At 34.9% G+C, this 20,401-nt stretch overlaps 1 protein-coding gene across 1 annotated transcript; it reads right to left on the bottom strand.

Moving 5' to 3' along the window:
- Positions 1-1,851: 1,851 nt before the first annotated feature.
- Positions 1,852-18,838, bottom strand: LOC125663662 (F-box only protein 21-like). Its single transcript, XM_056152941.1, has 12 exons — positions 18,634-18,838; positions 18,208-18,450; positions 17,717-17,841; positions 15,044-15,178; positions 14,090-14,220; positions 13,730-13,863; positions 13,357-13,459; positions 13,029-13,208; positions 10,571-10,690; positions 5,949-6,019; positions 4,941-5,098; positions 1,852-4,702 (listed from the first exon to the last, which is right to left on the bottom strand). Exons 1-12 carry the CDS (start codon positions 18,801-18,803, stop codon positions 4,536-4,538), a joined length of 1,737 nt encoding a protein of 578 aa, XP_056008916.1. The 5' UTR covers positions 18,804-18,838; the 3' UTR covers positions 1,852-4,535.
- Positions 18,839-20,401: the final 1,563 nt, after the last annotated feature.

The raw sequence follows: 20,401 nt of genomic DNA on the forward strand, positions 1-20,401 counted from the left end.
GTTTTTGGTTTTTTGATTACAACGTTCGAAACGGTGGTTGACAGGGTTTAAAAATTAGGACGCCTAAAGGAGCAAAAAATTGCACATATTTTCCTTTGTATCTTTTAAACTAAAAATATTTTGTTAAGACATGTAGAACAAAAGTTGTGCAAAATGTTAAGAGCTTTCTTTTGATATCCCTCAAAAAGGGCTGGCTCCTTAAACTAGGGATCTGGGGATCTTCAAAGTTTTCGCTTTATAACTAAAAAACGGTAAATATTTCGATATGGCTTTCGCTGGAAAAGTTGTTCTTTAACATCTTATTGATCTCATAAACATAATATTTTGCTCGAGTATTGTGTTATATATGAGTAAAAAGCTTGACCCGCAAACAGGTAACTGTATCATTAGGTAGGTGAAGGGGGGAAAATATGCGTATAACTTAAATAAACTTGCTTTAATTGATAAATCTGACTTCATGAAATGCTGATATTCTTTTAAAATAAGGTTTTAACGTGATCTATGGTTCCTTTAAAAATCATCTATCGACAACTTTCTTTTTTATTATTTAGTAGCTTTAATATAAACAATCGTTCCAAAGAAAAAAAGAGGAAAAGGTTATCTCTTCCACGTTTGTTATTAAAACAATGATATATTTAATTGAAGAAACAAACCTTCAAGCATAGAATAACTCATTAACTACACGCATCTTACATACACCGCGGGGTTTGTTTTTGTTTACAATTACGTAACCGCCTCGAGGAACCATCGCATATGAACCAGGGCATGTACACAAAGTAAACATTGTCGTCCTAAATATAACGCAGAATGTTTTGTTTTTTATCATATTGGATTTTTCGAATAATTCAGTCTTTCCGGGGATGTAAATACTTGCGTATACGTCCCTGGTCTTACGTTTGATTTGTTTTAAATTCAAAACTCTAGAGCATTGAGTCAGGCATCAATTTTTAAAATCTGCAATTTAATATACAGTTCGTTTCTCAATCATGTCTAATTGAATGTGTGTTTAATATTGGAGATTCATCGCTGCTGTACTAGCGATCTGTGATTTCACACTACTTTAACTGAACACACAAGCTTTACTCAAATTCTTCGTTGTGAAAAAAAAAATGGATACATTTTACAAACATAACGAATTATTTCTGAACATGTTTTGAAATCAATAGGTTATAATCATGATTAAACCAAATCTAAACATGCATATAGAATATTCAGAAACCCATGGCCGACCAGTCTCATTTCAAATGATATGACTTTGATTAAACATTGATTCAGAACTCCTGGTCCAAATTATGTAACTTCGGCACGTGCCCCTGGCGTGAAATTCATACGCGACTTATGTGCACACTGTGTACATAATATACCTACATGTATTTACGCAGATAGATATTAAAGTTTAATAAAATATTCAAGATTTGAGAGCAATTTATTTGATTTGTATGTATAAATAATTCAAACTCGATGAATTATTCTCTTCAGTCTGAATATTATGATATCATAATTTTGTTGTATGATAAAATATTGGTAACAGCAATAAACCTTTATTGCATGTCCTGAGCCATAAATTTCATAAATTCAAATAGTAATTTTTTTTTCATTATTGGGACTAAAAAGTTAAATACTGAAAGAATTTAATCCCACACACGCACGCCTCAAAAGACTGATTCGTGGAATGAGATCATACACACATGTACTTGAGTAGTATAAATTCATTAAACACCTTACGATAAAAATTTATAGTACACCTTTATTCAAAGTTCAAGGTTTTTATATCACACAGCTCCGACGGAAGACCTCTCGTTGCTTTGCAACGAGCTTTGCTCTAGTTTGTAAAATATAATTGGAAACAGATCTTTGATATACTTTTATTCCTATAACAATCATGAATATCTCAAAACCATATGATCAGACATACCAAGAAACAAACCAGGTGTACAAATCAATGTATTGCTTTGTTCCAAGGAAGGCAGACTGACTCTTGAATTAGAATGTACATTGTACAATACAGTTGCATCATAAATATATATAGAGTCTATAAAACATGGAGTTGATTTACTCTGTTTGTTAAATCCCCACAAAAACATCACTGCTTATATTCTTTGTGAAAAATTATTAATTTTAGGTTCAGAATGTATGAGAATTTTCTCATTAAAGAGACTAGATGTAAATTTGCATCATTGGTATTGATGTTTTATATGCTAGAAGAAATTTCTGCAAAGAACTTCAGATCTAGGACTGAATATTATATGACAATATCCGTACAATTTATATACAAGTAATATCCTGTGAACAAAATTTTCATGAGTTTGCAAAACCATGAGACAAAATAAATACAGGATCTACAGTAATCTCTGATAGGTGAATCAAACATTCACTATGCACAGATTCTTTTACGTACGCAATTCTGATCATTCATAAAACGTACAAAATTCTGATCATCTATAAAAGAACCTGTAAAATTGTTTAGTAACTCCCTTTGCTGTAATATTCCATGCAATATCTATAGTTTGAGAAAGCAGCCATGTAATTCCATTTCACAAAAATAAAATGGAGTGTCCTATCACAGTTGTATAAATAATTACAGCATTTTAGGACAAGTGTATTTAAGTATAGTTCAGACACCCTTTTTAAAATTTTGTGTTTGGATCTGATTGGAATGAATTCTATATACTGTATACAAGGTTATTTACAAACACACACCCCTCTGCACCTTCAAATAGGTTTGCCCTGTTGCTAAAACACAGTTTTGATTAAAAGAAAAAACTCTTTCTTCATAATCACCCATGTGAGACTGGCATTACCCAAGATGCAAGATTTCTCTGTCCTACATTGCTACAAGGTCATTGATAATGACATCATATATTTTCTGTGATTCAAGTTATATGATAAAAAGAAGGAAATTTGTATTGTTTTCGTCATATTTGAAACACATGTAGCTTTCTGGGGGACAGTCTTGTGTTTATTAGTTATACAAAGTACAAACTATTTTCGGTCTGCTCTTTCTGACTGTCCAATTAGTTATGTCTCCCCTTCCCAGAAGGGGGAAATATTGTTTTAGTGTGAATTCTTTTTCTGCTTCTCATACAAAGTTTGGGCCATGACTTTTTTTGTTTTTTGACATACCTAAAAATGTTTTTTTTTAAAAAACTATGGAAAATAGATTGATTGATTGATGTTTTCCACCACACTCAACAATTTTTCAGTTATCTGGTGGTGCCCAGTTTTTATTGGTGGAAGAGAGAACCCAGATACAATGTACCTGGAAAGAGACCTTTGACCTTCCGAAAGTAAACTGGGAAACTTTCTCACTTGCAGGTGCGAGCGGGATTCGAACCCGCGCCGACAGAGGTGAGAGGCCGTGTGATTTTGAGCGCGATGCTCTAACCACTCGGCCACGGAGGCCCCTGGAAAACAGATGGGGAGACATTAGTTCTAGTGTGCTAAAACAATTTTTTATAGTTTATGTATTTAAATTCAGATGAGAATTTTGAATTTTCTAAAAGCTCATGAATTAAGGCACTAAATTAAATGTAAAAAAATATTCTCACATTATCACCAGTGTGAGATCGACTTTACCCATATGAGACATGCAGCCATGTGAGATTTTTCTGTCTTGCACTGCTGTGTCATTTAATTGTGATGTCATATATTTTCTATGATTTACGTTACATGATGAAGTAAAATAATTTGTATTGCTTTCTTTAAATTTCATTCTGATATAACTTTTCTGGTGGACAGCCTTGGGTTGTTTTTAGTTTACACTTAAAGTGTAAACCATTTTCGGGTATGCTATTTCTATCTGTCTAATTAGTTTTTGCAATGAAGTTGAAATGAGGATCTTGATAATTTTGAATTTTCTCGAAGCCCTTGAATTAGTGCACTAAACTGTGGGTAAAATGTGAGAAAAATAATCCTTCATGTAATCTTCCCTCCGTGGAATTTCCAAATTTCATACCATACTAACGAAGGAGTCTATTAGTCTCATTACAATTCATGGAGTCTTAAATTCATCCACAGACAACAAAGATGAAAATAAATTAAGGACGAAAATAAAACAAGGACGAAAATAAAACAAGGGAGAAAATAAAACAATGTTGAATATTTTCCTGTATACAGTATTTAGACTGCAGTTTAGTTGTTACAAGTATTCTTTATTATGATTTTAACGTTAAATCGATTACAGAACCCTCAGAGGAGTAACATCCCATTTTGGCATGTTATTGCAACTTTCACATTCCATGATGCCAGCATAATTAGCAAAAATCTATGTTTCATCTCGCAGCCATTCTGATTTTTTGTGATTATATATTGTCAGCACTGCCAAGATTATTCTTTGAACAGACATATTTACACCAATATCTGTTTTAGATAAATAATGCACTCATGGACATTATGTCATATGAAAAGCCTCTTGAACTGGCACAGCCATGCAATAAAGATACAGGATGACTTTCTCCCATAGTCCGATCAATGCTGTTATCTCCCTTGATGCAAGCAAAGTTGCTCAGTGACTTCTCCCTTAAATAAGATGTTGATCAATGACTTCTCCCTTCCACCACAGTCCGAGTCTCCTGATCATCATCTGGATACTCCTGAGCCTTCTCACTGTTCATGACATAGTACTGACCGGTGAACTCCTGGAAATACTTCCCCACATCAGGGTGTGGGATTTCACAGTAATCATCAGGGTGGGAAAGATTTTCTACAACAGAAAAAAAACCTTATATATTAAAGAAACATAGACACAAATATTTATATCGATGCTGTATGATGAGTAACTATCAATCCACACAAATGTTATAAACATCTACTAGTATACACATGTTAGAAACTATAACAGTTTCCACACAACCTCAAAATAATGTGAGAGAGAGAGAGAGAGAGAGAGAGAGAGAGAGAGAGAGAAACAGATTCTTCTATAATGCATTTCCTTTACTGACCATCTGCAGCATATCTGATGCTCCCATCTTCCACCAGCACATTGTAGAATGGCTGCTTGTCTTTGCGGGGGAGCATGTGAACTCCCATTTGGAGTATCCATTCCCGAGACGCCTGACAAGTGGAATCCCAGCCAAAAATAGTGCATAAGTAGTTATACCTAAAAATAGAGGTTTCTGAAAATGTTGATAAATCCCTCCGACAGAAATATTCTAGGATCATAACTTTCAGTTTGAGTTTAGTGTTATTGTCGATCAACAAGACAATCAAGTTTTTAACACTGTTTCTGTAGATTGGACAGCAGAAATTGACATTTCATCCTGAATTAAAGTGGCAGTTGCTAAAGATGTAAATTTCAATCCTCTCACACTGCAAGTGATTTGATACTTTTAAGGAGGAATAATGCACCAGAGAAATTTGATATGGATGAAAATTGGAGAATATGTACGATAATAATTTGAAATCGAAAACTTTCAATATTTTCTTTACTCAAAAAATGCAGTTTTAGTAGAAAGTAATCTGAGAGAAAAAATAATTTAAAACTCCTGCTGCAATCGAACCCAGTATCCATGAAGTAGGCTTTTATAGGCGGGATACTGAACTATGTTCAGTTCATGGAAACACTATCGGCCAAACTCAATACATTTTTTTTCCTGGGTACAACATGTTTCCCTAATTTCCATGTAAAATACCATGTAATGATTTAATCATGGGAGTGGTTATAACAATTTTTCAGTGTAAGGATCATACTGATACAAACATTCCACCATGTTACAGATAATCTGTTGCCAAAATATTGATGACCTTGCAATTTCTATACATTAATGTCACAAGAGCGAATCTCAGAAACAATGTTAAATCTTTTAGGGGGGGGGGGGGGGGATCATATACAGTAGATATCATCAATTTTCTGGTCAGGTTTGGAGGGTTATTGCATTGGACACAGACTATATGTTATATAGGAGTATATTTATAGGATACATGTATCAGTACCTTAATGTTTAACTCACCTTTTGTGTCTCATCACCATTCCCACAGAAAATCGAACTTCTTTATTTTCTGCTCTATGTTTTGGTTTTATCTGTGAAAAAAATATGAAGACAAGATGAAGGCAGCTCCCTTACATCTATAACAAGATTTAGCATGTGTTACAGCTCCCTGATATCTATAACAAGATTTAGTGTGTTACAGCTCCCTGATATCTACAACAAGATTTAGCATGTGTTACAGCTCCCTCACATCTATAACAAGATTTAGCATGTGTTACAGCTCCCTCACATCTATAACAAGATTTAGCATGTGTTACAGCTCCCTGATATCTACAACATGATTTAGCATGTGTTCCAGCTCCCTCACATCTATAACAAAATTTAGCATGTGTTACAGCTCCCTCACATCTATAACAAGATTTAGCATGTGTTACAGCTCCCTCACATCTATAACAAGATTTAACATGTGTTACAGCTCCCTGATATCTATAACAAGAGTTAGCATGTGTTCCAGCTCCCTCACATCTATAACAAGATTTAGCATGTGTTACAGCTCCCTCACATCTATAACAAGAGTTAGCATGTGTTACAGCTCCCTGATATCTATAACAAGATTTAGTGTGTTACAGCTCCCTGATATCTACAACAAGATTTAGCATGTGTTACAGCTCTCTGATATCTACAACAAGATTTAGCATGTGTTACAGCTCCCTGATATCTACAACAAGATTTAGTGTGTTACAGCTCCCTGATATCTACAACACGATTTAGCATGTGTTACAGCTCCCTGATATATACAACAAGATTTAGCATGTGTTACAGCTCCCTCACATCTATAACAAGATTTAGCATGTGTTACAGCTCCCTCACATCTATAACAAGATTTAGCATGTGTTACAGCTCCCTCACATCTATAACAAGATTTAGCATGTGTTACAGCCCCCTGATATCTACAGCAATATTTAGTATGTTACAGCTCTTTGATATCTACAACAAGATTTAACGTGTGTTACAGCTACATGATATCTAGCTTAAATATATCTGTAACAAGATCTAGTGCAAGTTAAAGCTTCCTGATATCTAAATGATGAAGTCTGAGTTACAACTCACTGATATCCACAATAAGAACTACAGTTCACTGATATCTATAACAATGTAGTGTGTTACAGCTCTGATATCTATAATGAAGTGTATACTCATAAACTACAAATATTAAACGACCCTCACACACACAAGTTAAATTTTATAGTTACTTCTATAAGTTACAAGTCCTTGGATGTGAGGGACATTCAATCAACCTTCAGAAAGGTATAAAAATCTTTTATCAACTTCATTGCCTACTTATCCATACAAAAACTGTCTGCAAACACAGTTGAACTCTATGTGCGGGCACTTTCTTTTTACCACAAGTTTAAAGGATTAAAAGATACCACAAAGTCATTCCTTATAGCTAAAGCCCTCGAAGGTCTTAAACGCAGTAGAGGCAAGGCAGTGGATACCCGCTGCCCAATCACCCGTCCTCTGCTGAGGGAGTTAATCCAATCTCTCCCCTCAATATGCTCCTCACCATATGAAGCCAAATTATTCACTTCCGCCTTTTCACTTGCTTATTTTGGTTTACTTCGGGTAGGGGAACTCACTATTACAAACAAAATCATGAACTCTCATTGCATACAATTTCAAAACGTTATGGTACACAAACAATCACATATCAAAGTAACTATCCCGCATTCTAAGACAGATCAAACAGCTCGAAAAACTACACTTATCATTCCTAAAGAGTTGGAGACGGTATTGTGCCCAGTTCGGGCTATCAGCAATTATTTGAGCATTCGTCCTTCTACATCGCAAGAAAACCCATTTTTCATCCATATAAATTCCAGACCATTAACAAGATATCAATTCAATGCAGTTCTCCAGAAAACCCTGAATTTCTTAGGGAAGCAGGGGCACTTCGGTACCCACAGCTTCAGAATAGGGAGGGCAACAGATATGGCCCTACATGGGGTGTCCGATCAAGTGATCAAAACATCTGGCAGATGGAAGTCACAAGTTTATTCTTCTTATGTCAGAATGTAGGTTGTTTAAAAAAAAAAAAAAAAAAAATCGCTGAACTTCTACTAATCCAAGCAAAGTTTTTCAGGTATTTTGAAAAACATTTGGATAGTGGGATCCTCAATCCCTTTCTGGGCCGGAGAACTGGCTGTCACCCAGCCGGGCGGCAGGAACCTTAACTTACCAGCCTGCATCAAATGGCACGCGATAAGGGGACTGCAGTGGCAACAACTTGACCCACACATCTTGAAGTTGCTGCGAACCGCTACACCCCCCAATTTTTTAGTTATTCACTTAGGTTCCAATGACTTAACTACAACAGGATTGACCAGTAAAAAACTCATAGAAGAAATACAGTGCTCATTTCTGCGTTACAATGTATTATTACCAAATACTAAATTAATATGGTCCTCTATACTACCTCGCCTTTATTGGCATGGGGCCCCGCTTAACTGCGGAGGCAAAATTGACAAGAAAAGGAAAAAGATTAACAGAAAAATTAGATCGTTTGTCTTGGATCTTGGTGGAGCAGTTATCTCCCATCCCAACATATCCCCAAAGGTTACAGAACTATTCAGACACGATGGGGCACATCTATCAATGATGGGGAATCGGTTATACCTTCATAATCTCCAAGGGGGACTATCATCATTTTTGTCCAATACGGCTAGAGAATTCCCATAGAGGTCTTCCTGGGTCACTTCCACCCAAAAAATGGGCAGGTTAAAACTGTTAACGATAGATAGCATTCTGGGGTAGGAAATTTACTTGTTAGGTAGATGGAGGAACATCATATCAATGTTTATGGCGGGTCTGGGGGGACTTAAAGGGGGGTTTCGGGACATTTCTGGCCTGTGTTTCTCCCATCTGTCAACCAAGACAGGGGGCATGTGTTGTTTAGTGGGGAAAGTGTCACCCCTCATGTAGTGTATGGTTGGGGTTCTACAAGTTTAAGCCATACTTGGTGCCCCCTTCACCTCTTTTAAAAGGAGGGAAGGCTCACAGTCTGGAGTACTCGGTGTCAGTAAGTACTATTTAACCAGGGAGCAATCTCTCAGAAACAGGGTAAACAGATATGTCCCGGGCCATTCCCGTCCACATGTTGGTTTATCAAGCATTGGGACTTTCCTGGCATTTGTGTTCAACACAAGGCCTCCGTCATGCCCGTTATGCACCTTGGGTGTTGGTATTTCGGTTGTAACCCCAGACCTTGGACAAGATTTGGTGGATAATGCGGCCAATTATCTCCATTGTCCTAAACTCTTTAGCGATTGTAGTGCTTGCAAGTTGATTGTAATACTTGGTGTAATAGAGTTAAATAAATGTGAAAATGAATTCGGAGTGTTGTTGTTACATTCCTAAGTAAAAGGAATAGTGGGAAAAGGCAAATCGATGGTGCCTACTGGAATGTTCAATTGTGAAAAATTGTAATATGATTACACAGAAGATCTGGCGACTCAAATACTAAGAAGGTTACCAATTGCTGAGTCGACTTGGCGACTGTTCAATTAATGTAGTGTGTTACAGCTCTGATATCTATAATGAAGTGTATACTCATAAACTACAAATATTAAACGACCCTCACACACACAAGTTAAATTTTATAGTTACTTCTATAAGTTACAAGTCCTTGGATGTGAGGGACATTCAATCAACCTTCAGAAAGGTATAAAAATCTTTTATCAAAAGGTATAAAGATCTTTAATAAAATCTATGTATGAAAGTATATGTACATATCAATCTTAGTTGTTAAACCTAAATCAAAGCTATCGATTTCTCCCCCCCCCCCCTTTTTTCCCCCTATGGCTTCTCCACCCTCATGTGACATTATAGTGTTTTGCAAAGTCTTTATTCAATTAAATTTGTGCATGATAGAAATGAATTTTATTCATATGGTATAAGAAAAATTTGGTTAACAATTTGATGCTGAAAAGTTTATATCTTCTATAAATAATAAATTATAAATATTAAAAATGTTGTCAAGGGCAATAACTCCTATGTTGGTATTTCCTCTAAGGTATGTCTAGTGTACATTGATTTCCGCAATATCCACAATTAATTTACATATACATTTACTGTAGTACATTTTTAAAACTGTTGATATTAAAATTTTGCAATTCTAAACAGTTTTTATGTATCTCATTATACTGTATAATGAAAATGTGAAATTTTTTATGCATATATAAACTTAGTTGCAATCTGATTCCCCCCCCCCCCCCCCCCCCCAAAAAAAAATAAAAATAAAAAAAAAATTGGAGAGGGCTACATTAATGCAGCTAATATAAACAGTACTTCTGTTTATGTATGTCCAACATGTTTAAAAAGGCGGTAACATATACATTTTATTTGTTTATTGATTAAATTAAACTATACATGTATTGAGTGGAACTTAAAAAAGGTTTTCTACTTTAAACCATTGATATTGATAAGTCACATGAGGATGGAGCTACCTTAACTATTTGATTTAACATACTTGTCAGTCATGAAAGTCTTCATTCAAATAGTTTACCTGATATTATGATGAGTATATCTTAACAAATAGTTACAAAGTTCCATTTCTCACTTAATATTGAATATGAAGTGTGCACCTTTTTTGTTACCAGTTCTTCATTGTCCAAAGTGGTCTTCTCAACCTCTGCCATCAACAGGGCCACCTGAGAGAGTCTGTGCTGGTTACCGTCCCCTATCTCTTGTAGTATGGCTTTGACCTAAAATAACAATAACAAGACTATGGGTCTAATGCTCACCCAAGTTATCTTACTTAACAGAATGTATAGAGATTTGAGAGTGCCCTGGTGAGGTCTTTTGGGGGTAATAGTTGAAACAGACGTGAATCAACACCAGATGGGGATGCTTGCATACTGTTTTGATAAATGGTAGCTGTGTAATGAAATTGAGAGAATTTTCCTCTGCACATGCATTCATATGTAAATATGTGGCCTTGCTTTGGCCCCAGAGTGCATAGTTTGAAGAAGCTTGAATCTACCTTACATATTGATATGACACGATATACAATAGTTCTTAATCTACCTTACATATTGATATGACATGTATATACAATAGTTCTTCAAATGATTTTCAATAATTAACTACTTTAAACTCAACTTTCAGCTCAAAGCTTTCATGCAAATTTTGGCTTTTTTGGTCCATTGGTTCTTGAGAAGATTTTTTTTAATACATATTGCACACTAGATTTTAATATTTCGTAACAATCTCCCCATAGAGTGGATAGGGCCCTTTATTTGAATAAACTTGAATGTCTTTAACCAAGAACATTGGGAAAGTTAAAATGTGAACGGTCAACTGACTTGAAAACATTTAACAGACAAATTTTGATCAGAAAAGCTCATTTGACCCTTTGGTTCTGGTGAGCTAAAAATGTTGTGGTCATTAGGGCAAAGAGTAATACACCTGCAATTACAATAAGTGAAAAGATATGGAGCGCCAAATTAACATAAACTCAAATAATTGAAGATATCTTCAATTATTTGAAGATATCATTAATTCATTTGATGCGCGCAACAATTTAATTAAAGATCTCTTCAAATAATTAATGATATCTTCAATTCTGAATTATTGCACGCATTAAATGAATTGATGATAGCATTAATTCTTCTGCGAATTGATGCGCGCTTTAATTGAATTAATGATCTCTTCAAATGAATTAATGATATCAACAATTGAATTGATGCGCGCTACAATTCAATTGAAGAGAGCAATAATTGATATAATGTGCACATTAAATCAATTGACGAAAGCAATAATTGAATTGATGCGCTCATTAATTCATTAGATGAGAGCAATAATGGATTTAATGCATGCATAATTTAATTATTGCTCTCTTCAATTGAATTAATGATATCTTTAATTCATTTGAAGAGAGCAATAATTCTTTTAGAGAAAGCAACTAAATAATTAAAGATATCTTCAATTCAACATATCCACAATTGAATTAATGATCTCTTTAATTGAATTGTTGCTCTCTTTAAAAGAATTTATGCACGCATTAATTCCTTATACAAAAGCATTGTAAATAATTAAAGATATCTTCAATTGAAATAAAGAGATCATCAAATTATTTATACCGAGCTCTAAATCAATTATTGCGAGCAATATTTCTACGAAATTAATGCTCTCATCAATTGAATTGAAGAGAGCAATAATTGAATTAATGCGTGCATCAAATCTATTATTGCTCTCATTAATTGAATTGATGCTCTCATCAATTGAATTGAAGAGAGCAATAATTGAATTAATGCGCGCATTAAATCAATTATTGCTCTCATTAATTCAATTGATGCGCGCATTAATTCAATTGATGAGAGCAATAATTGAATTGAAACGCGCATTAATTCATTTGATGAGAGCAATAATTGATTTAATGCGCACATTAATTCAATTAAAGAGAGCAATAATTGAATTGATGATATCTTCAAATAATTGAAGATATCTTCAATTATTTGAGTTTATGTTAATTTGGGGCTCCATAAAAAGAAATTTTTTATCAGGATTGATTTATTTAATATTTCAGTTTCTAAAACATTTCAAACTACTAGATGCACTATTACAGTCTCTAAATAAAGCTTTCTCTATAACGTAACATATTACAGTCTCTAGATTAAGCTTTCTCTATAACGCAACATATTACAGTCTCTAGATTAAGCTTTCTCTATTACGTAACATATTACAGTCTCTAGATTAAGCTTTCTCTATAACGCAACATATTACAGTCTCTAGATTAAGCTTTCTCTATAACGCAACATATCACAGTCTCTAGATTAAGCTTTCTCTATAACGCAACATATTACAGTCTCTAGATTAAGCTTTCTCTATTACGTAACATATTACAGTCTCTAGATTAAGCTTTCTCTATAACGCAACATATTACAGTCTCTAGATTAAGCTTTCTCTATAACGCAACATATCACAGTCTCTAGATTAAGCTTTCTCTATAACGTAACATATTACACTCTAGATTAAGCTTTCTCTATAATGTAACATATTACAGTCTCTAGATTAAGCTTTCTCTATAACGTATTTAGAGACCTGCTGTTGGTTGATCCTGAGGTACATGTAAATCTTGACAAGAAGGAACTGGTAGTCTATGTCATCCGGAGTGGTCACCAACATCAGCTCCACAGCGTCCCTAAGAAACGTGGTGGTGCTCCTCATGTGGTGGTGATTACGGGCGATATTTATCAAGTTACGCAGCATTCGCTTGTAAACCTGTCATTCGTAAGATCAACATATTACAGAATGTAAGTTTGCTTCTCAAAAGGGAAATGCAAATGTTAATATCTTTTATTTCAAAGAAGAGTGGATGACAGAGCTAAGAAAATTAATCAAATGTACAGCGTCATTTCTACTTTCTTACTTCAATATGTGGTATGGCATCTGTAAACATAGAGTGGTCACCTCCTATGTCTGTGATAAATTTCCCATGAAAAGCATCAATATAAGTATACTGCTTCATTGACCTGCGAAAGAAAAAAAAAATTCTGCAAATACTTCTGAGATTGAATTAAGAGCGATAATTCTCTACTAATAGTTATATGCAAAAATGGGGCAACTGATCTGGCACTTGTGTATCCAGATGATCCCCTGAAATGTCCCTGCAAAGTCAGCTGAATAGGTTCTTTGAAATTACAATATTCTGTGTTTCCACAATGATTTCAAACGTCAAGTTTTTTCACGATTACCTTTGCATACATGTATTTCACCAGTATACTTTAATCTCCTTCACTTACATCGGGTGTTCCTTCCACTTTAGCAGGAAGTGAGATGGGAAATTGACACATTCACACACCACGCCCAGTCGTCTGGCAACAGACAGGTACAATACTGACAGACTAATGGGAATACCAAGCTTACGGTCCAAAACCTTAAAGTATAAGACAGCTTCTTAGTACAGAATATCAACTGAATCACAGGCGAGATCTACTGTTTTTCAAAGTTTTATAGACACAGTCAAAACATATGAAACATAATTGTTTTTCTGTAAATCATGAAACACTCTTTTTTTAGTACTTTTGGCAGGACAAATAAACTTGTAAATAAAAAAGCAGTAAAAATCTCTTGGCAATTACACAGCTGATCCATATTTTTACCTTGTTAATGTAGGAGTTGTTTTCATCGTAATAGTTTTCTGCATTTCCCTGGAAACCCAATTCTGTGTACATCACATGGTTCATGATTTCTAAAACTACTCTTTGATGCTCTGTACTTAAATTTGGCACTCCTGTTTATAGATGTAGAACAAATAGTTTTTTTTTTTTTAGTTTTGGATCTGTAGATACTGAAACTCAGATTGAATTAGAACAATGTGTCTTTAGGGAACACCATACCCTTGACCATGACCAAGTTCTGTTGTGGAAACTTGACACTTGAAACCTGACACTGACCTTGAGCAGTCACATAGCTTTGACCTTGACATTTCATTCACCAACACGAACAATGTGTCTTTAGGAAACACCATGCCCTTGACCATGACCAAATTTTGTTGTGGAAACTTGACACTGACCTTGAGCAGTCACATAGCTTTGACCTTGACATTTCATTCACCAAGTATGTGTATAAGTATAGTTCAAAGTTATGCATGGCAAAGCTACATTAAAGTTGTACAAAGAGACATACACACAGCCCAAAATTTGCAGCACAATATGCCCCCTGATCGGGACATATATACAAACAAGCATGAACTTATTCCATTTGATAAAGACAGCTGATCATTTGTTCCCATTAAATCATACACCTACACCAATGTTATCCACTTGGAAATTATCAAAACTTTATGCCTCTCATATTAAAAAAAAGCGGGGAGTGTATTATAATTGTTCTATCTGTCTCGTTGTATGTCCAAAACTTTAATCTTGGTCAAGACTTTAGTTTTGAATGCTACAAGGCCATAATTGCCACATTTGAACTTGGCCTCAGTTGGGAGCATTGTCTCATAAACACATTTTGTTTATTAAACAATTATTCCTTAGTGTGATATTCTTTTCTGATTGACATATATATACAACATGTAATAAGATCCATATGACATTGACTAAAAATATTACCTTCAGAATACTTTGACGCTAGTTTTTCTGGCAGATTTTGTTTCACCCTTTCTGCGATTTCATCCAAGCGGTCTATCACAGCATTCTCAGTCACATCTTCTGTTGGTTGGAACCACTGACCCAACAAAGTAGCACCTGCAGAATTTGTGAGAAAATTCTGAAAATTAACTTCTAAGTATACAGAGATTAAGTCATTTAAACATACTTATTAGAACTTGTAAATGCTTACAATACATTTTATGTGGTACTATATGGCAACTTTTATTCGCATGCTAAAAATTTTCACGAGGTTCACAAGAACCTCATCATCACAAATATTTCTTGCCATCAACCAGTCCTTTAAAGTCTCTTGTATGTTTAAAATAAAACTCAGTCACAAAAATTAATCGTTGTAAACCAGTTCATCACTGGATAATCACTAAATAAAGTCATTGTGAATAAAAGCTGGTTTACAGTAACTTTTCAGTCAGAAAATGCCCCGCTACAAATCTGAAAATCAAAATGGGTCTTCTTCTGCCTAATCCAAGTATCAAGTATAAAATTCATAAAAATATTCCCAAGAAATCTTCAGTTATCATGTGTCATTGAAAGTGCTGACACAGATGGACAGACAAAGTGATTACTAAAGGAACCAGGCCCCATGATCATATTACAAACTCAATCACCTGTAAGAACTGAAACTCTCAATTTGCAAACACCAGAATCTTAATGAAGCAATATCAAATTACAATTTCATTTTGGGATGATAATTGACTTGTCAATTTTCTGATTTTGACTAAAGCTTAAGGTGTTTCGTGATCCTTGGGCCTTAGCATTACCTTTAAATCATATGAAAACCTTCTCAAGTAATTTCAAGATATGCATGCCATAGAAATAGTTTGAAAAAATCTAAGTCCCATAACTCTAATACCTCAGCCTAATCCAAGTATTGTATATATAAACAAGAGGCCAACAGGCCTTATTGGTCACCTGAATACTAGTGAAAAAGTATCATTACTTCCATGGGCTATGAAATCTAGAAAACATTCCCTGCTCTGAATATTTAAGCTAAATTCTAATGTTCAGCAACAGTATAAAACAAAGATGTGTTCTTAAAACTTCACTGCCCTCAAAAGTGCATACACCGATGAAAGGCTTTAAATAATAGGTGTATTAACATTAAAACATCAAAACATATGATTAATTTGGACTCATCCTAAAGTCATAACCTTGGGTTTTGATTGAAATTCACCATTTTTTGTACATCCTTTCCTGCTATTCCTAAGTTTGCATTTAGATTTTATACAGTATCAGCAAACTTACACATGAATACTATACTAAGTTTGGCCCCACCCTGGGGTCAGAACCCTTCCTCTGGGGGTCATCAAATTTACAATCTTGATAAAAGACTACCTGCTCTATCCATTTACTTTCAATTTAGTATCAACAGCACTAAAGAAGATGTTATTTAAGTGTTTTACACATAAACACTATTTACCAAGTTTGGCCCCATTCTGGGGTCAGAACCCCTACTCCGGGGATCATGAAATTTACAATTTTGGTAGAGGCCTTCCTGCTCTCCATCACCATGCATTTAGTTTTTCTTACACATGTGCGATTCTTGAGAAGAAGATTTTTGAAAATTGGTCAATTTTGAGCAGTTTTTGCCCCGCCCCTAAGGCCCCAGGAATCCTGAAATTTAGAATTTATGTTCCCCTTGTTCCAAAGATACTTCATATTAAATATGAAAATAATTGGAATGATAGTTATCAAGAAGAAGTTAAAAATGTCTATTGTTCACACATTTAATAACTGACCAGTTTGGCCCCACCCAGATACCAAAACCCCTACCCCTGGGATCATCAAATTTATAATTTTGGTAAAGGACTACCTGCTCTTTCTAAATATTTGTTTAGTTTCAATATAGTATCAACAGCACTAAAGAAGATGTTATTTAAGTGTTTTACACATAAACACTATTTACCAAGTTTGGCCCCACTCTGGGGTCAAAACCCCTACCCTGGGGATCATGAAATTTACAATTTTGGTAGAGGCCTTCCTGCTCTCCATCACCATACATTTAACTTTTCTTACACATGTGCAGTTCTTGAGAAGAAGATTTTTGAAAATCGGTCAATTTTGGGCAGGTTTTGCCCCGCCCCTAAGGCCCCAGGGGTGCTGGAGACTTGAAATTTACAATTTATGTCCCCTTTGTCCCAAAGATACTGCATACCAAATTTGAAAAGAATTGGACTGGTAGTTATCAAGAAGAAGTTCAATTGTTAATGCACGACGGATGACTGACGACGGACGACAACCGATTGCAAATTGAAATTCTTCCGAAGGAAACTTGAATTATCATGTGTCATAGGAAGTGTTGACGGACGGGTGGATATAGACAGAGTGATTACTATAGGACACCCACCATATGATGGGCCTAAAAATGCAAGTTAGTTTATCATGACCATGCGTTTACAATCACCCCAATGACTGTGTTCATACTACAATTCTAGAACAATGTAACAGTTTTTCTTTCTGTATCTGTACACCTACTAGTCCTTGTCTGTTTAATGAATACTCTCCACAGTACATGACAGTGTATACTCATCCTCAAATCGATTACAGACTTAACTTTGTATGAAACAGGTACTGTTGAGAACTGTAAAAGAAGCATGCTGTTTTTAACTTTCATACCTGTCTCAAGCTTCTGTTCATCTGCTGGCTCTTGCAAATGAGCCTTCCATTTCTCAGTCAAATGAAGGTGAAAAATGTGACGTAGTAACTTCACTGCATAGTATTTGTTTGTCAGATTTCTATAACTGTACAAAATTTTATCATTTAGAAAGTTTGTATGCATTTCAAATCAGTAAAATAAGTTTTTTGAAAGTCATAGTGTTTTCTGAAACCAATGCACTATGTTACCACACAGAGCAGCCCGCAAGCTAAATATATCACACATAAACTTATGCATGCACTATTGCATTATAAAATCTCTCCCATCCCCAACTTTAATACAACGAGAAAATTAAATACTACCTTTCTGACACATACATTTGTTCTTGGTTGTTGTGAATATTAATGCATACGCCTTATAAAGCCAGTATTAGACATTGCAAACACATTGCATTATAGATAAATGCAAATAAAGATGTTCAACTTGATGAAAGTAGTAAGCTCATGAATACCTTTCATTATCATGAATGATTTCATTCAGCTCATTAATGATGACTTCAGCCGCATCATGCTCCTCCATCAGTGATACAACATCTGCAAACCCATCATCAGGAATTTCCTCCATTTTGTAAAATCTTGGAGACAACTGACTAACAAGTCCTCTCACAGCACGACCCACCACAATGTATGTTCCAAACTCTCTCCGCCAATCATGTGCTTTCTCCCGAGTATATCTAAGTAAAAGCTTTGGCCATCTGGCAAACAAAAGAGAAAACGGGAAGAATAAAACGTTTAATTCTGAATGCAAGTTACACGTTTCGTGAGAAAGGATGAAATACAATAGTGCTGAAGGCCCATCTCTTTCATTAAGACTTTATCTCTATCTCACACTCACATTACCGTATGTCAAATTTTTCATTGCATAACATCTCTCTTACCTCTGATGGAGTTTTCTTCTCCATAATTCATTTGACAAACATAAATTCCGCATTTTTGTGCATGTTTGGGATATATTACATACGTCTCTAAATGATATTTCTCTTCCCTGCAGTACATGATCAATAATTTCATTTGGCAAATCGAGAAACTCTCTCTGCCTGCAATCCATTTTTGTTTATAAATAACACTGAATTCCGAACCCGACCCTTTACCAGATTTGCGATCCCGACAGTCAATTAACGGAAAACAGTTTTCATAGTCAGGTTTGCATTTATAATATAGGAAACCCCTATGATATAAATGCAGAGGGGTTTCAGGAACCTGACTAAAGTTTTCATTGCTTCGCACGTAAAATCAGGGTTGGGGGTTGGAGGGGGGGGGGGGGTAGGTACGGTGGGCCCACTTTTTTGACAATGACCATTATTTTTCTGCCCGCCCCCCCCCCCCCCCCCCCCTCCTCCATTTTATGACAGTAGAAGTTAATGAGATATTCATGAAGTAAGCTACGGAAGCCCATTAGTGCAAACCAAAACTAAATAAAAAACGAAATTATTATATAAAAAACGAAATTATTATATAAAAAACGAAAACTAAATAAAAAACGAAATTATTATATAAAAAACGAAATTATTATATAAAAAACGAAAACACTAAATAAAAAACGAAATTATTATATAAAAAACGAAATTATTAAATAAAAAACGAAATTAATAAATAAAAACGAAAATATTAAATAAAAAACGAAATCAAGAACAGTTTTTGAGAATATAATGTGTGTGTGTCAGTGGAGCTTAACAAGGAAGGAAACATGGCTCCTAATTCTTTGATTTACTGCGATTTCATCATCGCCAATGGAGTTTTACAGAAATCTAATGACATTACAAATTAGCCAACTTATCCATTCACTACACGTTTATCTACTATGTTCGCTGAAAGGTCCCAAACCTCGTGTATCGGATTACAGGATTTCTCCAAAATTACTTCAACACTAGCCCCCATAAATCTAAGAATATATATGGCTCCCATCAGCCACATACCTCAACAATCACTTGACTCTACACTAATTAAGTGTTTCGGCGGTGTGAAAATTGAGCAAATTGATTGGATTGATCGATAGATTGAAGTTTAGCTGCATGCAGATCCGCCTCATCAGAAGTCTATTTGCACTTCACAATTATCATGCAGGTTGATTATTCTGAAATGAAGGTGTGCGCATATCCCTTAAATTTTTATTGCGTTGGTATGAACCACACTATAGGTACAATGTAGAACAGAGAAAACGTCTTTGTCTCTCTGGAGGGTGTGCCATTAATTTAAAAGCTTTTGCTTTTTGGTGGGTTGTATTTGGTGATAAAAACAAGGGGTATACCCGGTTTTTTGCTTTTATTTACACCCGATAACAGAGGTGGCTCGATCCTAGTTATTAAGTACCACTTGTACTTTTTTTATTGATTTAATTATCACTATAGCCCCTCTTTAGAGGGTTTGTTTTGAAATCTTTAAGAATTTCTTCAATCATTTCAATTAATTTATTCACTCAAATCATTCATACAATGGTACACGAGGTACATGAATATATAAGTTAGTATTTAAACAACATTGCCACGGGTACAAGTATATAACTAATACATACACATGTATGTGCATTAGCACAAAATAAAGGTGGAGGACATAATGCATATAATTTAATATATATACATCTTAGGAAGGACAGCAGACTAACTTATGGATATACATAGTTGCTTTTTTTAAAAACTGTTTTAGGTT

Source organism: Ostrea edulis, chromosome 1, assembly GCF_947568905.1.
Source record: "Ostrea edulis chromosome 1, xbOstEdul1.1, whole genome shotgun sequence".
Classification (NCBI taxonomy): Eukaryota; Metazoa; Mollusca; class Bivalvia; order Ostreida; family Ostreidae; genus Ostrea; species Ostrea edulis.